This window comes from Malania oleifera, chromosome 3 (assembly GCF_029873635.1).
Source record: "Malania oleifera isolate guangnan ecotype guangnan chromosome 3, ASM2987363v1, whole genome shotgun sequence".
In the NCBI taxonomy this organism is placed as follows: Eukaryota; Viridiplantae; Streptophyta; class Magnoliopsida; order Santalales; family Ximeniaceae; genus Malania; species Malania oleifera.
The window spans coordinates 97,235,952-97,262,895 of NC_080419.1; the positions used below are offsets into that span (position 1 = coordinate 97,235,952).

Consider the following 26,944-nt stretch of genomic DNA (forward strand, 5'->3'; position numbering starts at 1 on the left):
GGTTGCTGCTACCTTTTTCCTTTGTAGCTGCAATTGGCAACTATGGTTGTACTTCACAGTTGGTAACAGATTTTTTTTTCCCTTGCATTTTATTAGAGCTTTTGACAGATTGCAAGAATTAACTGTTAAGCACACACTAGTAAACTGCTAAAAATGATCAGATGCTTATATTTATAAAATGTTTAGTGCAGTATCTAAAAGCATTTCAAAATGCCAAACAAAACACACTTAGGATCATGAACTCAAAGGCAATGAATTAAACAATTCACACATTTTCTTCCACTCCCACAATATAACATTTTGTCTGGCTTGCAAAATAGAAACATGCTTGAGCAATTAAGCATCCAATTTTACATTTCCGTTCAAGAGTCCTACAGAGTGACCCAGCTTGCGGCCATGCTCATCCAACATAAAAATAGGTTCTTTTTTGTGAGGGTAGTTTTAGACTACATGTTCATGCTTTTAAGACACTTAAGACTGATCAGTATTTGATTCATAGAGAAAAAAATTAATGTCCATCAATCTCTTAAGAGAGACGGGCAAAGAAAACTATTCATTTGTGTTAAGAATTAAGATCAATAATACAAGCATTTGTCCATTTAAAAATCATAAAAACTTCAGTACATTTTCACCCCTTAAATTTGCTGCAGTAAGGGCTAAAGAGCCAACAGGCAACACCCACCTCATTTCTGTGTTTTAACATTCTACGACCACAAAAATTAGAAAATAAAGACCAGGATTAGCCTACCCAGGCTCTGGTAATTGCCAAGGTCCTGGATTTGAGTCATCCCATCCCAGAATTCATGTCTAACTAAAAAAAATATGTATGACAATAAAACTTCACCTTTTAAGTGAAGGCAAGGTTCAACAGTTAAGTCTACAATAACCAAGGATTCCCCATTGTGCCATGGGAAACTAAGTTTTAAAATGTTATTTCTTTGGTTGAGTAATGAACTTGGTAAGAACATAGCAGTCTGGTGGGGTGATGTTTGTATAATAATTCTTGATGGTTTCTGTGATTTCAAACCCAAATTTCTTATAAAAATTGATGGCATCTTCATTATTTGTCTGCACATGCAAATAAACCTCAGCAATGTTCTGTTTGGAGCAGAGATCAAGAACATGATTTAACAACTTCGATCCTGCACAAAACCCACCAGAGGAAATCAATTAAACCCACTAGTTGCCAATTCTCACGTAAAAAATTTGGTTATGCATGCACGAAAAAGGCGAATTTTTCATATTTTGCTCTTATTTACTAGAGTAAATGTTCCAATTATGAAATTTCAAAGAACAGAAATTGGACCCTACTGCCACACAATCACAAAACTTAGGCGGCTGCACGGGAAAGCATAACATTGCCTGAATTCATTCTAGCAGGAACCAGATCTCAGTTGTTTTAAGTTTACTGAACCCAGGAAGCATTTAAAAGAACATGTTTTAAGACTTGCACCCTACACTTTATTATCAAAATGATTAAGATGACACAAAAATAGTAATCAGCAAGCAAAGATTATTTGGCTTTCCCAACAACCTCTATATGCTATATCAGCAGTAGAACAAGATTAATAAAATTACTCACCAACACCTAACCCACGATATGGTGCCAAAACACCCAGAGTCATGATGTAAACACGAACTGCCCCACCTTCCTTCTTCTCAAGCCGGCATGCAATAGAACCAACACAAATGTCGCTGTAGTATGCTGGGAAAAAAAAAAGAAAAAAAAGAGTAATCCTTGAGGATGAATTGCTTTGCGGAGACAAATGCAGGAGATGCCTCATCAACAAGTTTAGGGTGCTGTACAACTTCTAACTTGATACATAAGCATGCTTAATCACGAGTCCTTTAGAACATTAACATTCCTTGTGGGGCAGACTGTACACACATTTGTCTCCATTGTCTTTTTTTTTTTTTTTTCTTTTTTAATGGAAAACGTGTATATTTATCTCCATTTATCTGCATGTATGTGTTGTGTATACTTCTATGGATAAATCAACAGGTTTTGTATTTAACACTACAAGTCATTATATTGGCCTTAGAGAACACAATATAACATTTATTCTTGAGCATCAATGCTCCACATGTATCAAATAATGAAGAAAACTATCTCTACAATATGGGCTACACGATAATTACGGGATGGTCTCCCAATAAGCAATCATCTCTGCCCCCCTCTCTGTTTACCTTGGCATGTGTGTGTGTGCGCGATATAAACAAGCAAAACATTTTTAATAACATAAAATTATCAAGCACGGACAATTATCGTTAGTAATATCCACTTGCAAGTTGTTACACATCAGATAAGAGTGGGGAAAAAGGGTTACAGCCTAATATACATGAATTGATTGAAGACATAATGGCTTACATTTTCAGTCAAGTTGGTAGTTCATTCATGTACAAACCCCCCCCCCCCTTTTTTCTCAATAATAAACATTCCAGTTGACTGAGCCTAATTCTAATTATTTTGTTCCGAAGCAAAGATATCCACGGGGGCTTCATCCTATTCAGATATTCACGACCAAGAAGTATCGGATTCTCTTTTGGATAGATGTATGCATTCAGGGCCCTGGTGATCATCTCTGCATTTGGGAATTCCATGCTACACCCTGACTCGTGTGCAACACATGAGCAATTTGGATAGATTATGCATCTTTAAATTTAGGGGGACTTGGTGCACTCACCACTGGGGGAGATTTGTTAGGAATATCTATTTGTGAGTTGTCCCACTAGGGATGGGTGATGAGGAAATGTGACTGCTGTACCAAGATAGATCCAAGACTTCATAGCTTAATGTTTTGAGTCAAGTTGGCAATCTCACTAATATCTATCAAGCCCACAAACAAGGATCCCGTGTTGCTGACAATTGTAAATGTTGGAATGATCTTTTCTAACTCTAGGAAGATAAGTAATGTGTCTTTTGGTAAATTAACTGTTTGCACACTAAATCAAGCTTTACATTAGTAAACAATATTTGGAACTAGTTGAATCACTAAATACTGAACAATTTGAGTTGTTTGGTAAATGATCTCATTTAAAAAATACCCCTATTTTTACCATTAAAATTAAACATTATGAGTACATTTTATGTTTGTGAACTTTGAAAAAAATGGAAAAATACAAGAAAATATAGAAGGAAATAAGAAAAATGGTCCAATTTCATAGATAACAGAATAAAAATTGCATCACAAAATGCTTTGTGGCAATATGAGAACAATTGTCCAATTTTATACACAACAGGAGAAAAACTGGATATTAAAAATAAAAAAACTAAAGGGGGTAAGAAAAGTTGCGTTCTGATGACTGAAAAATAAATAAATAAAAATTAAACATGACAGAAGAAAATGATTGAAAATTCCATGATGTGTGATATGAGATACATGAAAATATAGAAGAAAATACGAAAAAAAATTGTCCAATTTCACAGAGAGGAGAAAAATTCGATCACAATGTTTTGCCACACAGATGGCACAAAAAAAAAAAAAATATTTTCCAATTTGCCTCCTAATCACAGAAAAATACTATAGCAAAAACTTAGAAAGAAATAATTGGAAAACTACACGAAGTACCACTGAATTACACCATGAACAGATGAGAAATAAGAAAGCAATAAGAGATCCAAAAGAAAAAGTTACAGGAAAAGTTGCCCTCTAATCAGAATGGATAGTCAAAACCACTTTTTCAAAATCTGGACCAGTGACTAAGTAAAGCAAGGTCTCGTGTAATAGAGGATTTAATTCAATTTAAAAAATTTACTTATGGTATAAGATATGATCAATTCATGAAGTATTTAAAAAAAGCAAGAAGGGATTTGATTTGATTGAAAATTTCTTTGGGTTGTGTTTGGGAGCATTCTAAGTTCCAAACACAGAACTAAAGTCAAATATTTAATTTTACACACATGTATGCATGCATATTGCATGGATAAGGCTGTACTAGCATGGATTTCAGGTCATGCTATATGTTAGACAACCACTTTACCTAAAAGCTTAAGCTATTAGGTTATGGGCCAACAATGTATATCAAGATTTAACACTCCCATGCACATGTAACACCCATTACAGGAAATACAATAATTTTCTAAACTCCATACAATAAACGCAGGCAACAAATCTAGAACCCAGGGCCTCCTGATAACCAGCTCTATACCATGTTAGGGAAGTAATGGGTGTTACACATGCAGGGGAGTCTTAAACAACCTAATAGAATCTAACAGTATAGAATCTACGTTATATTATTTTTTCAGATTCAAACACAAACAGCAGTTGCTCTACTGGCCAGTATCTCTCAGCAGTGAAGGTCGTGGGTTTTCCTTCCTGAATACAACTCCTTTTATTTTATTTATGAGAGGCACTGGATCAAACCATCTGGGTCTGGGTCACCGGACATGGTCATGTAAAGCCAATTTGCCCAAGTCTGGCTGGGTAGACCCCTAGCTCTTCAAATTTCTGGTTTGAAGCCATTACCTGGACCTGTATGGTCCAGTTGGGTCCACTTGGATGGTCTGTTCCGGGTTTAAAAACCATTATCAGAACACTAATATTCAGTGTCACAGAGAGTCAAGACCTAAGAAGATTTCATGAATAGATGAACAATCAAAGGACATGAACAATTGGTTTGTGTTTGATAGGATCTACAATTTATCACATACAGAAGTCATAAAATTATAGACTCCCATAAACAAGAGCACAACAAAGACAATGCACAAGTTCTGCACAATTTTTAGAAATGAAAATTTAAAATAAAAATGATCTAAACTTGTCAGGAGATACACATGGAACTATACATATTGCTGACAAGTGTCTGGCATGCATAGCAGTAGATATTTTGGGAGCAACTAAACTATATGTTCGTAAATTCAAAGAAATTTAGGAGGAAAAAATTATTTTAATAATAAGTATAAATTGTCATTCTATTATTTCCAGCTACTTCTGTTATCCAGGAAATTTGGATATAACTCCAAGATTACTTGCATCATTGAAAGTATTCATGAAAAACCCAGGAATTACTAAATTTTAAGGCATCAAATAAATAATTTGTTTGTTTGACAAGCAAATGGGAAAATTTTGGATATTCAACAATATTTGATATTTTCTTACAATACTCACATGCTAAACAACAATAGGGATAGGTTTCATATATCAAGGGAGGGAACCAACCCATTGGATTCTGTAACCTGATAGGCGAGGAATGCAAGGATGTAAATCTTTTCAGTAAAATTGATTTTTCCCTCCATTTTTTGTTTGCTTCGAATAGATGGAAACAACATAGATGGACAAACATATTATTAAGAGAAATATGAACAATGATGAAAAGATGAGGATAAGTAGAAAAGAGATTAGGAAAAAAAAAATCTGTTCATATTGGTCAAATCTTTTTAGGTCTGACAAAAAGAAGATTTGACTTCCACCTGCTCAAGAATCATACATTATCCTTCGAATCATTCTAGAACAATCTTTACTACTAAACATGGTGGAGCTATGCTAGATTAAATTGATTGGTGATACCGATTGCTAGTGGTGTAGGACCAATAGGCACAAGAAATGGCAATAGGAAAATGAATATGAAATTAAAAGAGAGAAAAAAAATGAAGACAAAACTCACTAAGGGCTAAATGCTCTAAATGTTCCAATCTCTCATGGTTACACATCAATAGGCTTTCTCCTAAACAATATCCAGGAAGTATTAGTAAATCCTATATAATTATGGAATATAATACCAAATACTTAAAAATAGACCAACACATAACCGTAAAACATTTAAATCATAAAACCCTTGATAATTATAAAGACCCTATATTATGTCTACACCTATGGTATACACAAAGTTCTAGCTGAGCGCAATCCTCATGAATTCCCCCGTGGTGATAAAAACTCATCGTAGGCAAGGAAAGACATACGAACTGCTACAGTAGAACCAGATCTAGGTGAAACAACTTGGAAACCCATGTATAGTAGGAAATAGGGTGATCGGTCCACTCTACGACAACATGATCTGCAGAAGAGGGCAGTAGAGATCGAAAGCATGGGAGCTGGAACTACTGGAGACACTGTACCAGAAGGTGAGATATCTGTATGCACAAGGATCAAAGGTGCCTTGGTAAGGAGTTGAAGTCCTCAGCATTGAAAATGAGAACAGTGCTCGTATTGGATGGTAGTTCAAAGTACAAATGCATTAGGGCCCACATGCGAAAAAGGCCAGACGCATAGGCATGTAACTTCTTAGAAAGAATGCTTGGAGTAATGTTCAAGACTGGTACGAACCCTCACAGTCACCCTCATTTAATTCGACACGTCTACAGTGAGCATCAGCTAGCTTATATTGTGCAGTTTTCATAGCAGTATTTTGTTTGAGAGGAACATGAAGGTCATGGATATGTTGGGCAAAAGACACAAATGTGTGGGCGTTGGGTGGCAAGGGGATAAGGTCAACAGGTGGCGAGAAGAATAACTATGCACAATTTCAAAAGGACTCTTTCCAGAACAATTCAATGAATTATTGTATACATATTCTGTAATAGGTAACAAAAAATCCCAAGTTCTAGGCTTATCCACCACTATGCACCTAAGTCAGTCACCCAAACTAAAATTAACCACCTCAAGTTGACCATCAAGTCAGACTGAAAAGCAAATGAAACTTTGGTTGGGAACCGGAAAATTTACATAATGTCTTCCAGAAATAGCTAACAAATTTCACATCCCGATTAGAGATTATTGATATGGACAAACTGTGGAGCCAAATACTGATTCACCACCACAAGAATTGAATCATGACCCCTAATAGTTTTTCAGGCAATCCTAGGATAAGTCCAGGCTAAGATTCTTCCAAAGGTGTATGAGTTAGTGGAAGAGTATATAGGTCAGTGTTCTTCTTGTGTTCTTCTTAGCCTTGACTAATTGGCAGGTGCAACATTGAGATGCAATCCAAGGAGGGCCACTAAAACCTATCTTAAACTAGAAGAGTGATCTTAATCCCTACCAAAAAATATGGCAAGCCAGGCTATCATCATGCAACACCCAAACAAAAGTCACACAGGGAAGTGCGAGGAAATAGAGTCTGGTCCCTCTAAACATATAACCATCCCTAACCACAAAATCAATATAAGCATGACAGTTATCATTTTGCACCTCTTTAGAAATGACACCAAAGTCGGGACAAAAAATGTAATCATCCTTTATATGCTCAATGCCCACAAAGTGAACACTTATAGAGTGCAGAAATTATACAAATTGATTAAGAGCATCAGCAGGCTTGTTCATAGTACCCACACAATGCCTAAGAGCAAAAGAGTATTCATGGAGAAATTCAAACCATTTAGCATGCCTAGCACTAACACTAAGATTTTTTATGAGGGTAGATACTTAAGTGCTAGGTGATCATAATATAATGACAAACTCTTGGGGTAGCAGATAATACCTCCAATAACTAAGCGACTGCACCATGAAATAGAACTCTTTGCCATATGTATATTTCACTTTCCATCATTGAATTTCTTGCTTAAGTAGGCTAAAGGGTGACCATCTTGAGTTAAGAGTCCATAAATACCTATTCCAAGTGCATCACAAGCAACCTCAAAGACTTTAGAGAATGTTTGGATGTGTAAAATAGGTGCCTCAAACATCTTGAGCTTCATCTCCTTGAAAGATCTAGCAGCAATCATAGACCAATAGATCTCCCATTTCTTTAGGGATTCAATGAAAGGAGCCATGGTGTTGTTAAAGGTAGCCAGCCCATGAAAACTACACCCATATCAAAATTCAAAAATAGTTTTGGGCTTTGACAAGTTCAATATAGCTTTAACATTCTCAAAATCTACTGAAATACCTAGCATTGTCACAACATATACTAAGAAAATGACAAGAATTTGAAGGAAGAAACATCTCTTTAGGTCAACATACATCCTTGAAGACCTAAGAGTAATGACAAAAACATGAAGATGGTCCTCTAGATTAATTGTAGATCGAGATGTCATGTAAATAGACACAGAACTTACATAGAAAGGACAGAGTAGTTCCATAGTGAAAGTCATAAACTTGGTGTGTGTGTGTGTGTGTTAGACAACCCGAAAGGCATGACAAACAACTCATATATACCACCTAGAGTCTTGAAAGCGGTCTTCCACTCATCCCTAAGTTATTTTCCAATTCGGTGATAGTCACTACATAGACCCAATTTCGAATAGACCATAGAACCCAATTGATCTAATAGATCATCCAACCTAGGAATGGGAAACCTATACCTGATTGTGATTTTTTTTAATGGCCTGACTATCAACACACACTACCTAGGTGCTATCCTTTTTTGGAGTCGAAAGAGTTGGGATAAGACAAGGACTAACTAGGCTTAATGTGTCCCTTCCTTAGCAATCCTTCTATCTATTCATTTCGATATGCTCCCAAGGGTTCACCCTATAATGTGGGAGATTTGGTAACTAGGACTAGGAACAAATTCAATAGCATCTTGAATGTTACATAGAGGAGGCAAGTCAGGCACTTCTTAGGATGTGACATCCTTAAATTCACTTAGCAATTCAATAACCTTAGGCGGTTGAGGCTCATCATAGTCAAACTTAAACTCACCTTTTATTGCTAATGCGAACACCAAGATTGATTCTTTTCCCTCCCATTTAAATTTCTTAAGAGTCAAAATTGAGCACCCTTTTGTGCCAAACATTGTGGTTTAGAGTAATGGTTTTGTTGATGGGCTTAGTAGGTTGCAAGTTTATTGTCCCATTGCCATGTTTGAACATATAAGCGTTCTCTTGCCCAAAGTTTTGGGCATTAACTTCATAGATCTAGGGATAATTGAGTAATATACTCGTGACCTCCATTGGCAAGACATCACATAATATTTCGACCAAGCATGCACCTACCAAATAGGTACCTACAACACCTAGACATTGGCAAGGAAGTCTTGTCTAACCAATAAACTCTATATAGGCAAGGCTACAACCATGGAACACCCCCATCGATGACAAGATCAATAAACTTTATTTCAATACTTAACTTATAGAAGACACTGGTACGCTTCCACAACTAAGAGTATGTTGGAGTGGCGACTATACACATCAAAACATTTAGAAAGGCATTAGGGTCCCATCCTCACTCCTCAAATTTAGGTGGATCGAACTTTTCATAGATGTAGTTCTTTTTTTCTTTTAGTTCCATCATTAGGGTACCCTAAGATCACAAGTCTGTTGTGCGTCCCTTTGTCATGAGCGGGCTTGTTCAAGGCATTATGCTTGCCTGTGACCGCTTGTCTCGTGCGTTTGGAATGGGTTTCCATCATGTAAATACTAGTGTAGGTTTATTTTCTAGTAATTGTTTCTCTATAAGCCAAATAAGACAGTATGACTCCTCGGTGTCACTTTGATGTTTCCTAGTGCCAAGATGATATGTGCATATAAAGCTCTTTAGGGGAGGGTGAATGTTCATCGATCTTGTAAAACTCACTAACTATTATCAACGTGTTTAGCCTACTTGCCTCCCTCGCTAAACACACAATGTTAACAGAGGTGTTGTTACTGAATTACGTTGCTTCAATGTTTACTGCTTGCTGGTCACTGCTTTCATAATTGCATACTGCTTCTGCTGATATTTGATTAAATGATAATAAAAGTATTTCGTGGATGAATTGTGGTAAACGATAGGCTAGCTAGTTAAGCAAGGGTGTTTTAGCTAGCGCCACACGGTCCTTTCACAAAAGTGTGAAAATAGTCAGCCCATGACACCTGGTATTAGAGTTCGACTAGTTGCTACGTGAATTCAGTTACCTTCGTTGTGGGATTAGGAAAGCTTTGGTAAATGATCATGGCACCAACCAATGCTGAGAAAATCAGTGTGCTAGAAGCACAGGCTGAGACAACAGCCAACAATGAGGCTGCAAAAATGGCCCAACTGAAGGGACTTATTGATAAAGCGATGGAATCACCAAAGCATCAAGCAAGTATGATAGGTGAAATGTCAGATGACTTTCACCATACTGTGGAAACTTTGCAATCTCGAATAGTTGATCCGGATGCAAAGATGAATCTGATGATTCTTGCTAGGGCAAACTCTTAACACTCCGAGGTTTAGCAAGACCAAGGTACCAAAACCCAAAACGTATGGGGGTGCCTGTGATTCCAAGGAGTTCAAGAAATTCTTATTTGGTATGGAACAGTACTTTCGAGTTGTGACGATGGCCTCAGAACAGGTGAAAGTGGATACTGCGACCATTTACTTGATTGGTGACGTCCAACTATGGTGGCGTACCAAGTACAATGAAATTGAAAATGGACGTTGTGTAGTGGATAGTTGGGCTGATTTGAAGAGAGTGCTCAAGGCCCAATTCTTTCCCAAGAACGTCGAGTATAATGCTAGGAAAAAACTGAGAGACTTCAAGCATACTAGGTCAATCAGGGAATAAGTGAAACAATTTTCTACTTTGATGTTGGATATCAGGGACATGTTGGAAAAGGATAAGCTATTCTATTTTCTTGAGTTGTTGAAATCGTGGGCAAGAACAAAATTTCATAGGCAAAGAGTTCAAGACTTGTCTACCGCCCAAGCTGCCGCAGAACGCTTGACTGACTATACTGGTGATAATACTGCTTCGTCCAAAGAGTTTGGCGGAGGTGGAAACAACGGAAAGTCTTTCAAGAAGGGCAAACCCAAAAGCGGGGGAGTCGACTATAAAGCATCAACTTCAAGGGAAGCTTCATCGTCTCAAAAGTTCAACACACCTAATGGAAGAGTAAAATTTCATGCTACTTGTGTCGAGACCCTCGCAAAGTTAAAGTGCCCACACAAGGGATTACCCAATGTCTTACAAGCTTCCACTTTGGGACAAGTGGTGGAAAGCGATGAAGAAGAGGAGGATACCTTGAGGGTGGGTGCAATGCATCAGGTGAGCACATTGGAAAAGCAAGCAAATGCTCCAAAAGTTACACAAGCAAAAGGACTAATTTTTGTGGACTTGAGGATCAATGGAAAGAGTACCCGCGCTATGGTGGATACCAGGGCTACTCATAATTTTGTTTCGCAACTGGAAGCATGGAGACTCAACTTATCATTGGAGAAGGATACAAGACACATGAAAGCAGTTAATTCTATAGCCAAGCTTACTATAGGAGTAGCCAAGCAAGTGAGTGTGAAGCCTGGACAGTGGGAAGGTCATGCGAATTTCACAACTGTGTCATTGGATGACTTTCCAGTCATTTTGGGAATGGATTTCCTAAGGGAAACAAAGGCAATGCTGATGCCTTTTGCTGGTTCCCTATGTATGATGGGAGATCGCCCTTGCATGATGCAAGCCGTTGTGACAAAAGGAGACGATGGGAAGTTCCTTTCAACCATGCAACTCAAAAAGGGATTGAGAAGGGGTGAGCAAACATATCTAGTCACAGTGGTGGTAGAGGAAGAAGTAGGCCAAGAGTTGGTGCCTACAACCATCCAAGCGTTGGATGAGTACAAGGAGGTGATGCCTGATAAGCTGCCTCACAAATTGCCTCCACGCAGGGTGCGGAGCATGAGATCAAGTTGTTGCCAGGAGTGAAACCACATGCTAAAGGGTCATATTGTATAGCGCCTCTAGAGTTAGCAGAGCGGAGGAAACATCTTGATGAGTTGTTAGAAACGGGATATGTTCGCCCTTCCAAAGCAAGGTTGGGAGCACCAGTGTTGTTTCAAAGGAAACATAAATAGCATCTACGGAAGGTGTTCAACAAGCTGAGGGGAAACTGTCTGTATGTGAAGAAAGAGAAGTACTATTTCGCTCAGCGAAGCATCAAATGCTTTGGTCATGTGATTAAGCAAGGTCATATCCGGAGGGATATGGAGAAGGTAAAGGCGATTCAAGAATGGAAGATCCCCACGACAGTGAAAGAGTTGTGTTCCTTTCTTGGCCTTGCCAACTATTACAAGAAGTTTGTAGAGGATTATTCGCAGAGAATGGCTCCAATGATAGAACTAATGAAGCAGAGGTATTATTGGCCGCACATGCGTGGTGATGTGGTTCATTATACTTGAACTTGTCTCATGTGCCAACAAGACAAGGTGGAGCGAAAGAAGATTGCAGGGTTGCTAGAGCCCCTACCAGTATCATCCAAACCGTGGGAAAGTGTCTCACTGGACTTCATCACCTACCTACTCAAAGTGGGAGATGCAGGGTCTGTACTTGCGGTAATAAATAGGTTTTCGAAATATGGTACGTTTATACCCGCACCTAAGTATTGTTCGGCAGAGGAGACGACACAATTGTTTTTCACGAATATTGTGAAATATTGGGGTGTTCCCCAAGACATTGTTAGTGACCGAGACTCAAGATTCACCAACTTCTGGACAGAACTTTTCAGAATCCTCGATTCACAACTTGAAATCTCTTCGAGTTACCATGCACAGACAGATGGACAGACAGAGAGATTCAATGGGCTACTAGAAGAGTACTTCCGCCATTTTGTCAATGCCAACCAGAAGAATTGGGTGCAACTATTTGATGTGGCTCAGTTCTGTTTCAATGCCCAAAGGAGCTCAACAACCAACAATAGCCCTTTTGAGCCTGCTACAGGCTAGCAGCCGTTGTTACCTCACACAGTGGACGAATCGTACAGAGGAAAGAGTCCCAAGGCGTACATCTTCACCAGAGAATGGAAACATAATGCAAAAATTGCTCAAGCCTACCTGGAGAAAGCTTCCAAGCGGATGAAGAAGTGGGCAGATTAGGGGAGAAGACCGCAACACTTCAACGTAGGTGACTTGGTGCTTGTTAAGCTCAATCCTGAATAGATCAGGTCACTACGAGGACGAGATAGGAGATTACTTTGCAAATATGAAGGACCAATCCCCATTTTGGCCAAAGTCGAGAAGGCCTCTTACAGAATCGACCCCTCTGACTTGGATGAAAGTGCATCCTGTGTTTCATGTCAGCTGCCTCAAGCCATTCTACGCCGACACCGATGATTCGAGCAAAAGTTAGTCAATCAGAGCAGAGTTGAAGACAGTGCAACCTAACAAACGTGAAGTTGAAGATATCCTTGTATACAAAGGCTTCATATCCTCAAGGAAGAAGCAGCAGGAGTTCTTAGTGAAGTGGAAAGGCCTTGGTGATGAAGAAATCAGCTAGATTTCTGGACGATATGTAACCGTTCGTGGACAAAGTTGAAGTGTACCTAACGACTAGCGTCAAAGTCTACGAGGACGTCAACCGCATAAGTGTGGGAGCGTCACGAGCCAAGCTTGTTCAGGGCATTATGCTTGCCTATGATCGCTTGTCTCGTGCGTTTGTGATGGGTTTCTATTATGTAAATACTAGTGTAAGTTTATTTTCTAGTAGTTGTTTCTCTGTATGCCAAATAAGGCAGTATGACTCCTCGGTCACTTTGATGTTTCCTAATGCCAAGATAATATTTTCATATAAAGCTCTTTAGGGGAGGGTGAGTGTTCATCAATCTTGTAAAACTCACTAGCTATTGTCAACATGTTTAGCCTACTTGCCTCCCTCGCTAAACACACAATGTTAACGGACGTGTTGTTAATGAATTACGTTGCTTCAATGTTCACTATTTGCTTGCCACTGCTTTCATAATCGCTTACTGCTTCCGCTGATATTTGATTGAATGATAATGAAAGTGTTTCGTTGATGAATTGTGGTAAACGATAAGCTGGCTAGTTAAGCAAGAGTGTTTTAGCTAGCGCCGCACTGTCCATTCACAAAGGTGTGAAAATAGTCGGCCCGTGACACTTAGCATGGCAATGATGACATTCAATGTATGGGTTAAGTGGCCATGATGTGGCGGGAATTGGAAGTGGTCGGGTGTTGGTTCATATTTGACTACCTAGCAGATCTAAAGGATTAGCACTATAAGAGTTCTTTGGGCCTACGGGAACAAGAAGAACCTATGGCTCTACAACCCTATCATAGGTCACTGATCTAGGTTGACAAATGATTCCAACCTAGGGAGTCCCTCCTTTATGCGAAAAATTCCTATGATATCTTTTTAACTCTTATGGTGGGCCCTCTTTAAAGAATCAAAAAATCTTAAGGAAAACTCTCTCTTTAACTCATATCTTTAACCCACTAACAAAGACACGATGTTCATAGTCATAAGAAATATTGCAATGCAACACCAAGTCCTCAAAACGAGTTTGTAATTGATAACATTAATGCTAACCTGCATAATATTATATCATTAGTCTAACAAATGGCTATGTAAGGACATACTTTTCTCAACAATTTACTTATCTCCTCTCACTAAACTATGTGCGAACTCTAAGTCACACTAAACTGTGTACCAATATCGTTTTGAGATAGTAAGTTTCATATTGGAAAATGAGATGTGAGGTGCAATAAACATAGCATACTACTCCAAGTAATCCTCTAACTTTTGTAGCCAATCTAAGAATATAGTAGGGTCTAACCTAGCATCATAGAAAGGCACATCAACTTTAAACTTCTTTGTAATGCCATCAGAATGCATTTAAAACAATATATAAATTGTTGGTTGAGATCTAGTAGTTCTACCAAGTCCATTAACAATTCTTTTGAAAGAATTAGACGCCTACATTCTGGACCAAAGGGGTGAGGGTCTATGTTCTCAATCCCTATGGACTCTACCACCATATCCTCATGAGAGACTCAAGGTGTGGTAATCCTCAATGATGGACTAACTTAAGGTTGCTTATACTCCATGGCTTAGCTACGAAGGTTACCAAGTATAGGTCTCACATGAGTTACAGTTGTGGAGGAATTAGTGTACTATACCTGACTAGGAGCTCAACTAGAGTCCCTAGATCAACTAAAAAATTTGGGTATCTTAGCATTCTACCTAGGCCTTCTATATAGGTAGTTTCCTACACAATTTGATGCAAGGTGAGTTGATTTTCTATTTGTTGACTTTTCAGATTTGTTATCTCATTGTGAAAATTAGCCTCTTGCAGAATTTTGTGAGGGTCTACAAGAGTTGGTTAACTGAGTCGTGGATCTAGGTAACAATTTCTTGAAGATGGGAATGGTTAGCTTCGATCTTCTCAATTTCTTTTTCCACTGTAGCATGAGTTTGTTTTAAGTTTCCAACGTTCATGGTAGGAAGAATATGTCAAGTAGGCCAGGTGCAATTAGCACAGGCACGGCAAGAGGTTTTTTTGAAAAAAGAAAAAAATTAAATTGGCAAAAGAAGAATGTAAAGGGGCACAATAGTTAATGAACTATCAATCACAATTTCAAAGTTGGAAGTCATACCTTTCTCGAAGTCTAAAAGCCTACTAATTGAATGTCTGACTGTCCTGCCAAAGATAATTGGGTTGATTTATAGCAATTCGATGAGTAACTTTGAAATTGTTGACGAGTTTGTTGAGAAACAGAGTGTGGACCAACAAGCCAAGTTGTTGTTCGGAAGAGAGCATAATATCACAAATGAGAGTGGGAAAAAAAGGACAAAAAAATTCCCGTCAAGTGACGAGAGCTTTTTTTTTGCTACCTTTTTTGCTCTTTTTTTTTGCTCTGTGTTCTTTTTTTTTTAATATTTATTGCAGCTTTTCCTTTTTGAGTGAACTAACTAAAATGGAAAAATGGGCCAGTCCTGCTTTGGGCACAGCCAGAGTTACAAGCTAGTCAACAGTTTGGGTTGATCTCAGTGGACTGTTATAATGAAAGTCAGTTGGGCTTATGTGGTTATGGGTTGGGCTTTGTTGTTCTTTGCAGGAAGGGTATAAAGTTAAAAAGAGAAGTACGAGGATGGGGGCTTAATTCGGTTAGGAATTTGGGAAATTCTTAAATTCAATAGCACAGGCAGAAGAAAGATGGCAGAGCTACAAATCTGCAATGGTGGGATGCACAGCAGGCAGCTTGCAATATTGTGATTATTGCAGTTGAAGCTTCGAAGATTCTGGTGCTTTAGACATGGCTTGTGATCGAATGGAAAGAAGATTTTGGTGGATGATTCAGGATTCAGCAAGGAAGAACTGTTCGTTGGGCTTCTCAATAGAGGATGAAGATGGTGGCGATGCAGTAGCAGCAGCAATTTTTTTTTTTGGTTCTCAGCTACACCTGCTCAATTACGGCAGCGGCCAACAACAATTTTTTCAAAAAAACTGCTTCTTGGCTTGTCTTCCCCAGAAAATAATGCAAATCAAATGGGTTTTCAGTATGTGATGGATTGTTTTGTGATTGATGTTTCAGTGTAGTTGTTTGAAGAAGAGCAATCAGGTTTGGGATGTGTTAATTGGTGAAGCTTGGGGGTAAGCTTGGAAGGGTAATGGTTTATGAATGATGGATGAGAAGGGTTTTGTGCTGTTGGTGCTGGGCAGTGACTGTTAGAAGATATGTGATGGCTGAGGAGAATGATGGCAGCAGTGCTGGGATTCTGGAAGGCAGAGGATTACTGGTGACTGTATATTGGCTGTGGTGAAGCTGTGGCGAAGGTCAATATGAGGTTCTAGTACAACTCAATGCACAAACGATTGGCACAAGAGAAGGATGCAGGAAAATAAGAGAAAACAATAGGAAAATATAAAGGAAATTTATTTATAAATAAATAAATAAAAACTCAATTAGGGGTTTAATGCTCAATATTCCATCTGCCTCTCATAGTTACATGTCAAGCCTTCAAATAGACCTTCTCCTAATACTAACAAAGGAAACAATCTCTAGAAATAATATTGAGTCCAAATTAATGAAACATAATATCAAATCTCTAAAGATTTGACCAACATAAAAATGTAGAATATTTAAATCATAAAACCCTAGATAGTCATAAAGACCAACCAAAAACACCACGCATTATGTCTGGATAGGTGAGTCAACTACACGAATCTTTTTTTGCCAATTTGCACGATCTTAGGCAATATCCTCTAACATATGGAGGGTTGTTAAATCCTTTCTCACTATCTCAGTCCAAGTTATTGTTGATCTACCCCTTCCCCTTCTACTGCCATTAACATTAACTAGCTCACTCCTCCTTATTGGTGCATTAGTTGGCCTACTAGTGCTTAAAGACGTAAATTTCGATTTTGATGGAAATTTCGATTTTGAATTTGATTTAAAGAAATTATGGAAATTTATAGTAAATGATGGAAATTTACAATAAAACTTTTGGAAATATTAAAATAGATTATTATGCTTAATATGGTATCAAAATACATTAAAAAAATGTATATGTAACAATTTTTTAGTGTGTAGGATATTAAATTGCATATCACAAAACAAACTATGAAGTGAAGAACATCAATTGATTATAAAGTTTTGAAGCTATTCTTTGATGATTTAAACCAACAAATTATCATTTTAAACAACTACATTTTCAATAAATATCATACTTTTAATTATCTAATACCACATGGAGTTTCTTGGTGGCTCAAAGTCATCTCTCCTATTCCTATCATTGGGATTTCGAGATGACATATATTGTTTACAATAATTACTCCATGTCATATAATTTCCAAAATATTTATAGGTGTACATGTGTTGTTCATACTCCTCCATAGTCATTTGGTTCATGGCAATTTCTACTCAGCTAGAAGATCTTCCAATACTAGGATGTCTTCTTGTATGTTCTACTTGTTGTATATGTCCATAGAATTGTTTTGCATTTGCATACTGGGCATACATATTCTTGGTCTGTTTGTTCATACCCATAGGAATGTGGTTGTCAATTTCCATATTGTTGTGCCTTCTCATATGCATAAGAAAACGGTTGTCCATATGTAGATTGTAAGGAATTGTTCCGTGTAGATTCATAACCACTATAACTATTAGAGTCATGCTCTATTCTTATACTCATAGATTCCAAACTAAGGGGAACGGTCTTCTCTTCTATTTGATGCATCTTCCCTTTTACCTTTCTACAACGGTACTGTCTATCAACTGGACGCGTTTCTCTTTGTGGACCCTCATCTTCTAGTTGAGGAGGATGTGTATATTCCACTTTTGGTCTATAATCTTGTCATCCCTCATTTCCTCCATAATCCCCACCATCACCACCTTGCCCACTACTATCGCCGGGGTTAGATCTGTCACCACCAGCATCGTTGTTGTCATTATCATCATCACCACCTGAGGACATAGTGGATGAAGTTTCATATCTAAACCCAAGATTCATTAGTGAATCATCACTGCTAGATATTACTTCTTCTATCATCACCTGATTAGTATCAATGCCAAAATCATCTCATGCATGCTTGGCCATTTGTGGGTGGGGACTTCCGTCTTGTTCATCAAGATGGGATAGTCTAATCCACTGGAAAAGTGGATACTTATCCTCATCACCCAATTCAACTGATATGTCAAGAAGGTCCAGGGGATCTTGTCCAACCATTTTTGTCCATTTCGACCTCCATATCTCTTATTTGAAGTTTCATGTTGTAATAACAAAAAACAAGCTGCTAAAGTATGGTGTAGGCTAGTCTATTTCTTTGCTTTGTGTGAATGAGTGTAAATGTGCTCCAATTTTGTTCACAAGCTGATGAAGATGTAGTTTGTGACAAAATGTGCAATACTAGCTTCCTTAGGATCGGAGCACTTGATCCATACATCATCCACCAACAGTTATGCAAGATATTTTAAGAACATAAGTTAATACTTAGTAGATTGCACTTGAAGTTTGTAACTTTGTATTATACATTTATATATAAATACTTACCAGATGTCATGATTGCCCTAGCTGCTTTAGCAGTTGCTTCTCTGAAGCTTCTTTTTGCATCTCTAAATAGAATAATCTAAAAAAAAATTTGTTATTCAATAATTAAACATGGATTAAGACTTATTATATTTAATTTTTATTTTGAAAATATACCTCATTTCCAATTTGATCCAGGCTAGAGGAATTTGCCTCAAGGGTGTTAAAAACTTTATGAACTGCATCAAGAAAATAAGAACTTCCCCAACACCTTCTTTGTATTAACATTTTGGATTTAAACAATAAGTTGTCAATCAATTAAAGTAAAATATAAATATGTAATAAGTAATTTGATATATGAATTTCTTAAAATTTATAAATATTTTATACATGCTGCATGAAGAGGATGTTCAAGGGTTCTTTCCCACCGGTCATTGATTACTTTGAGAACTCATCTTGCACTTCTTGCACCTACTTTAATGGCCTCTTTCATCACCCTTATTGCTTCAAATACAACTCCTAACATTGGTCACACTTCACAATCAACTATATGCAATACTCGATATATAGGCTCATAAATGTTACAAACTTTTGTCACTCTATCCCAAAATTGATGGTTAAGAACTGTACTTTCAATTTCTCTACCCAATTTTGTTCGACTAAGAGCATGCTCATCCCATTCATCATACGTGAATAGAGATTTTAAGCATAGTCTTATTTTTTGTAAGCTATCAAGGTCAATGTAGTTGGTAGCAAATCGTGTGGCAGCTCCTGGACATACAATATCCCCTTGATAGTGCTCCATCATTTTAGCAAGCAACCATCCATAGTTATATATAAAATTAGCGATTTGTCTCCCCTGCAAGATCACACTAGGCTCATTGCCTCTCTTTTTCTGATCTCCTAAAAAATGAGATCAATACAGTTGGCAGCGCAAGGAGTCCAATACAAGTTGAAATTTTTCATTAATTTTAGATCTACTTTCTTGTAGGTGCTGTCATTATCGGTCACCGCTTGGACAGCATGTTGCTTTCCTACCTCTTGCACAACATGTTTCAATAGGGAACATAAGCATTCATAGTCTTATTTTGTCAGAAGCATCTACTAACTTCAGAAAAATTGTGCTTCCTTTCGAGTAAACCATGAAATTTATGATAGATAATTTTGTAGGGTCTGTCCATCCATCACACATTACAATGCAGTCATACATGGCCCACTTTTTCTTCACTTCTTCTACATAGCCTTCCATTTCTTTTACCTCTAGATCAAGGTATTTTGTTCTAATTTCATAAGGTGTCAGTGGATCGACTCCCATTCTAGCTACTTGGCAACCCCATACCATGTTTTTAAAATTAGGTGATTTTGCCTTCTCAGGTGGAACATTATCATATATAAAAGACTTTGAAATCAACCTATTTATTTCTTCTTTTATTTTACCTCCTTTGAATAAATTTTTCAAACTTTCTTGTTTTGTTGTGTCTGACTTGTAATATTGAGAAGACTTTGAAATATATGACTCTGTTTTTGACTTTCTCACACTTTGAGATCGCCTCATCGGAGGTCGCCCTCCACTACTACCAACCCCACAATTGCCTCCTTGTTGGCTACCTGCAAACCTACAAGATTGGTCTCTTTCCCATTCCGCCTATTTTGAAGCATAGAATGTTCTATGATATGCAGACATTTCATAGGGAGAAATGTCAAACGAGTACACAATATCATCAGCATCGCCCTCTTCATCAATTTCTTGTGGTTGCATCAAGTTCCCACGCAATTCATTTTTTATTTCCTCCATTCCTTCTATTTTCTTTGCCTTAGCTGCTGTTTTTCTTTCTAAAACAATTTTCATTTCCTGCTCAACTTCTGGAAGTACTTTGTCGCAAAATTTTATATTATGTTGTTGCCATAATTTGCTAGGTGCATTTTTAATCTTGTTGCGCCACCACTCTTCATTTGTATTCCGCGGTATTTACAAATAAATCCATTATTTATGTTGGGCATCCGGTACCCACGTTCCCTTACTGGATCTTGTTTTCTTCCTTCAGACATTTTTGCAGATAATGTTGCTTTCCTACAAGGTTACAATGAATCAATAAAAAAGTGTTAAATAAGTCAACAATTTTAAAAGGATATTATTTAAGATGTTTTATCAATATAAATTAATAAATAAGATCAACATTAAAATATTAAATTAAATTTACAAAAAAATAATGATAATTTACAAAATTACTAATAAATTATGGAAATTAAATTAGACAAATAAATGAAATAATTTAAACCATAATAAATTAATCAGTAGTAAATTAATTTAATTTATTTACTTACTAGGCTACAATGATTAGGTGTTAAATTGCTCTAAAATTTTAAAAGAAAATTATTTGAATGTTACTCTACAATTTTAAAAGAAAAATATTTAGATGCTGAATCAAGATAAATTAATAACTAAGAGAAATATTAAATTATTAAATTAAAATTACAAAATTAATGATAATTTTTACAAAATTACTACTAAGTAATAAATTTTGAAAATTAATTTATTCAAATAAATGAAATAATTTATACTATAAGTCTATAATAAGCTAATAAATAACAAATTACTCTAATTTTATTTAGTTACTAAACTTACTATTTACTATTTACTATTTACTAGCAATCTAGGATTAAGGAGGTAAATGGTAAAGGTTAATAGGGAAAATGTATCTAAGGAGGGGCAATCTCGTAAATATATTGGGGAGAAGGGAGATTTTAAGTAAATAAAAAATGAATATAAGTAACTTAAAACTTAAAAGTTAAAACTTAAAACCAAGCAACCAACTTTGCCTTTCTTTTTTTGTGCTACTACTTGTGGACTCAAGTCTCGAGTCTCTCGGCTTGGTCGTGTCATGTTTGCAGCTCTGCGAGAGGGAGATTGCAGCGATGGGAGGAGGTGCTGCTGCTGGCTGCAACTTGGGATATGGAGGTGGAGGGTGAAGCAAAAGGCTAGAGGGAGAGGGTCGAAGGGTTGGAGCACTGGAAGGGAGCCGAAGGCTAGGGCTCTTCAGAGTTCGAAGGTGGAGGCAGGAGGCAACTGAAACCTAGCGTTTTTTTTTTTTTCAAGTTTGAAGGTGGAAGATGGAAGAAGAAGAAGTCTTTTGTCAAGGACCTTGAGTTATGTATCCTAATGCATGCTACGAGCTAATTTATGGAAAAAAATTTCATTTTGTTTGCATTATTGTGTAGATATTTTCATTGGTAGCCGGTAGGATCTTCAGCCTTTTAATGAATTTGTGGAATAGCTGGCCTACATCTGTAGAGCATCTTTGCAAGATCTCTTTTTTCTTTGTCATGGCTCAAAAGTAGTGAACTGAGATTTGACTCAAATCTCGCCAGTCTCCACTGTATATTCACGGGTTGCACAAAAAAAAGCCAACAAATCACGTGGAAAAAACAAAACAAAGGCAGAGAACAGCACTAAAATTTCCCCCTCCAATTATTTTTTCCCATGATTTCCAGAAAATTTCGAAAGAACAGCCAAAATTTTCGAAATTCACCAAAATCTTGAAATTTCGGTCAAATTTCTACAAAATCAAATCTATATCTCAATTTCGTTTTGGGACCCCTCGAAACTCGAAATTTCGGTCCAAATTTCGACATTTCAACTGAAATTTAAGTCCTTGCTAGTGCCCAAACCATACCCCTCCCTTATCTTATCTTCTAGAGGTTCTATGCCTAACTTAACACGAATGCGTTCATTCTTTAGTTTATCTTTAATATCACTCATCCACCTAAGCATTCTCATTTCAGTCCAACATTCCAATCCATATAGCATAGCTGGCCTTATACTCGTCTTATAAAATGTTCGTTTCAATTTTAAGGGTATTCTATAATCACACACAAGCCCAAGCACCTCTACATTTTACCAACTTGCTTTAACTCTATGTATTACAACTTCTTCAAGACCTAATATTATGTTCAAGCCTATGGTAGAGACGAAGTTTCTCACTAAGTGTGATCCACATCAAGTGGGCTCATTTCAAATTCTAGGGCAGATAATGACAATAAAAGGAATAAGTACTCTAAATGGTCTAGCAATTAACTATATGGTAACTTATGTGAATGATGAAAGCATAAACACTAGCATGGATAGAGAGAAAACACAATCTTAAAAGTCTATTTTGTAGCAAATCACCTGCCATAGAGGATAATAAGGACTTTCAGCACGCGAAATGCTAGGAAATGAGTAACCATGCCCTATGTTGGACTAACAAAGCCCCTGCTAATTGTATCAACAACTTTCTAGGGGTTTATCAAACAAGAGAGGTGTCAGCACAATGAAAAGACTGCTGCAAAAAGGCATATAGCCTAATCTGTGTCTTTTTTATCCAGATGTGCAGTTGCTAGCTTCTAGAAAGCACAAGACAAAGTTTCTAACGTCAAAGGTCAGCATTAAGCCCTAATTATTTGCATTGGCAAGCACTTAACATAGATTGGAATTGGATAAATGAAGCTCAAGATCGTCCAGTTCTGCAATTCAGCCAACTAATACGATGGAGTGAAACCAAACCTTCCTAATCAAATCAACAAGACTTAGGTCATTATCTATGAGGAAAAAAAAAAACAGATTTGTAGCACCATACATGATTTTTTTCTAGCTGGTTATTGAAATTAAACACAAGATATTCTATTTTCTTCTTCTCTAGCATTTGACATACTTTTGTTTCCCAAGCTGGTAACCCTACTTTTAATTGAATTAGAACCAACATTAGCCTATGCAATGCATTACCTTAGCGAGTAGAATTTATTGAGAATTATCATGCACCTCTTGGTGATGCATTGCCATGGTAGCTGTTCACTCCTCTCTCTCTCTCTCTCTCTCTCTCTCTCTCTCTCATGAATGCATCATCAATTGGTATTAGAATTTAGAACATAATTCTGATCCATCCATAGCCATTCAATCTCCCATATCTCCCTTTTTCCTTCTCACACATGTTTGCCATTGGCATAGATTCAGCTTAACTACAAATTCAAACTTTGTTCAATCTTAGCTCAAGAAACAAATGAGCAGGTCAATTGTTGTCAAAAAGAACTTGACAAAACCAGACTAGAATGTTGATGCATATGTAATTGATTTTGAAAATAAATAACTAATGAGAAAGGAAAATTATGGACTCTAGAGAGGCGTTAAGAAAAGGAAAGAGGAAAGAAGATACAACAATTGCCATGTATTTTCTCATGAAAGATTGTATCAACTACGCAGACTAAGTGATATCATAATACCACAATTCAATGCCCTCCTTTATAAAGTCTATAGCACTTGTTCACGAGCCAACTGAGCAAAGTGTCATGATACCACTATGGACATGCCCAAGCACTTACTTTTGGTATTGGAGCTGCTCTAGGGGTATTGCCATGCGAGTGAATCCTAGAAAAAGGTGGAACCAGATATCAAAGTCCATCACAATACCCCATCAGGGAAATTACACGTCTCGCAAAAGGGGAAATTCATTCACATTGACCAAGTCAGGAAAGTGGGAATTTCCATGTGTCAACAGGATCCGAATTGAGATTTCTAGGATTGAATCAACCAAAGCAGTTTTCCATTTTTTGCTCCCATAATTTATAGGACATTTAGGAATAAACACAGCTAACCTTAAAGACATCTAGTGATTTATTGGAAAAAGAAGATGAACATGCAGAATTTTCATGCCCAATAAGTTTTGCTATGCTCTTTCAATCTTCTTGTATATAACATGCCAAGTGAATTCACCATATTATGCCATCATTAAATCACCCACAGCTTGAAACTATGCCATAAAAGAAAAGTTGTTTGCTCATGTGTACAGTAGTGATGCACTAGACCTAGCGTATGAAGCTTTGAAAGTTGAAACACATATACCTGCAACATACTTTTAGACAACAGCTAGAGATAATATGGAAGTTGATTCCTATACTGCAGCATGCATCATTCTCTTGGATTAGTTGGATATGCATCTCCGGTTAATTCCCATAAACTTTAGTTCAGTTTCTAGGGATGATGGTATACCATACCAATTAGTAAAAAGTAGCAAGTGATCTAACAAGAGGCAAATGATCCTCAGCGAAGTGTCACATCCCTACTCAGGATATAGAGCTTTAACAGAACTGAATAAATGAATAACCTGAGTATCCCTCCTAACAAGCTCAATGATTACACATACTCAAGGGGTTTGCTCTCGTTTATCTAAAAGACCTTTTGCAGGGTAAGTAGGGAAGTTTCTCACTGCTCACGACATTAACTTACCTAACATTCTCAAACAAAAGAATCTTTCCTGTGCCTCTTTTGCTGACTAAGGTCTATATTGTGCCTTAAACAAAAATTCAACCCCAACAATCAAGAAACCTTGGCAGCAACCCAAAGGAAATAGTAGCTCCACATGCTAAATGAACTATAGACCTGTTTCCACAAAAACAAACCTTAAATCTCGGTTTTATGCATTCTACCTATGTGACTAGAAAATAAGACGTTGATAGACAGAAAGCAGGAAAGCTCGAGTATTAAGCTACTCCAATACTGATAACTGAAAAAATAAAACTAATGGCCTAAGCAAATCTTCCTTATGCCCGGACACATCAAACGGCAGACGATACAACACAATCAAAGCTACCAAAAGCCAATACTAAAATCAACAACCCTTCGTCGTTGTAGCACCCACAAATACACGCACAAAGAGACATACACAGATGCAGACATACATTATAAACAACTGTCAATGCCAGAACGCGAACCCTAGAATCTAGAAAGAAGCGCCCACTATTTTTATTTTATTTTTTTATAAAAAGGAACACAGAGATAATTGACGGTGCCAGAGAAGAAATACCCATTAAATAAAATGCAAAAACAAGCAAGACCCATGTAAGGAAACGGACCTAGCTTAGTGAATTCGCCGCACGCGAGGGCATCGGCGTAGTATTTATCGTTGTAGCGGACGGGGAACAGGGCTGTGTTGAGCTTCTTCAGCTGCATCAAGTTCTTGTCCCTCACTCCGTCCAACGAAATAGGGACTTTACGGCCAGCTCCCATTCTAAAGAGAGACCAGGGAGACGGAGACGGAGACGGACAAAGGGAGCTGGGGTCTTCCTGAAGAGGAGAGAAATGCACACTTGCTTGGGAAGAAACGGGTGGGATGTTTTGGGGACGCGACGGCCGACGAGGCGTGCGCCTTGCTTCGGATCTGTTTGGTTTCAAAATTCTCAAGAATAAGTTGATTCTACGGGGCAAATCCAGTGTTCATACGGAATGTTGTCAAATTAAATTTGCCACTTACATTGTGTCCAATCACAAAAAAAAAAAAAGATGTGCACTAAATTCCAAGTTGAAATTAAAAGTAGACTAGCTTAATTAGGATTAATGCTTGTGATATGAACCAAAATTTAGGGAATCTAATAAGTATTTAATACAGTCTTTTTTTTTAAATAAATCAAACTTTTTTAAATGTTTAAATATGGTAAACTATGCCATCAATTCTTAAATTAGATCATCATTATATATCAGTCTCTAACTTTAATTTGTTTCAACATTAATCCAAATTTTTAAATTTGTAAAAACCATATTAATGTCTAACTAAGTATGTGGAAAATCTACAATTAGGTTCATTAGTTATTTTCATATACCCCAAAGTATTTAAATCTAAGATTTTCAAGGGTTCTCAAATGAATTAGAGAACAAGGGCAAATAATGATTTGTAATTCACCTCATTCAAATTTTCAAGTTTAAATTCATGTCCATCATTGTGGATTAATTGAAAGTTCAAGGTTTAAGTGTTTGTTTTAAATGGTTGACGATAACAAGCAATAACACTAAGAACAACACAATTAAGTTTATTATCAAATTTCATCTTCCCAATCTTTTAATCTTCTGCAATACAACATTAATGATATGTTGTGCACGTGTATTTGTGTAATCTTTGTACACCCTTTGGGTTATGATGATAAGTGTCTGACCAAGACAGCCATTTAAGGAATTACATAAAGATCACTCAAATGAGGCATATGATGAATATCGCCAACATAAGGCAATTTCATCCACATGAACATCTCCTAAGCGTAAGATAAATCATTCTAAGGTAAGACAAAACATTTATTGCCCAATCGTTTGGTGAATTATAAAAGAGATCGCCAAAGGCAAAGTGGTCACCTATAATAAGATGGGGTCGTCAAAATAAAAAACTTGAGTCGATATTCCAATTAGGGTCAAGAACGACTTGATGCCAGCACCATCCTAAACATTGGTCGACTACCTAGTCAACCGAAGAGACAATAAAAAATATGAAACCAAATCATATTGATATACCCAAAATCAATAGGCACATTTATAAAGGGCTATGGCTATAAAACCAC

The 26,944-nt window shown here is 37.1% G+C and overlaps 1 protein-coding gene across 1 annotated transcript; it reads right to left on the bottom strand.

Moving 5' to 3' along the window:
* Positions 1-569: 569 nt before the first annotated feature.
* LOC131152367 (uncharacterized) lies at positions 570-25,968 on the bottom strand. The gene is made up of 3 exons (XM_058104213.1): positions 25,475-25,968; positions 1,583-1,705; positions 570-1,142 (listed from the first exon to the last, which is right to left on the bottom strand). The coding sequence occupies exons 1-3, from the start codon at positions 25,626-25,628 to the stop codon at positions 931-933; spliced, it is 489 nt and encodes a 162-aa protein (XP_057960196.1). The 5' UTR covers positions 25,629-25,968; the 3' UTR covers positions 570-930.
* Between the last annotated feature and the right edge of the window lie 976 nt (positions 25,969-26,944).

Bases quoted from the DNA above. Each gene is read 5' to 3' on its own strand.
- LOC131152367 (XM_058104213.1), bottom strand. From the start codon at position 25,628: ATGGGAGCTGGCCGTAAAGTCCCTATTTCGTTGGACGGAGTGAGGGAC. The intron at 1,706-25,474 runs GTCCGTTTCCTT...TTTTTTTCCCAG, and splicing joins CGGCGAATTCACTAAGCTAG to CATACTACAGCGACATTTGT. The intron at 1,143-1,582 runs GTGAGTAATTTT...GGTTTTGTGCAG, and splicing joins ATATCGTGGGTTAGGTGTTG to GATCGAAGTTGTTAAATCAT.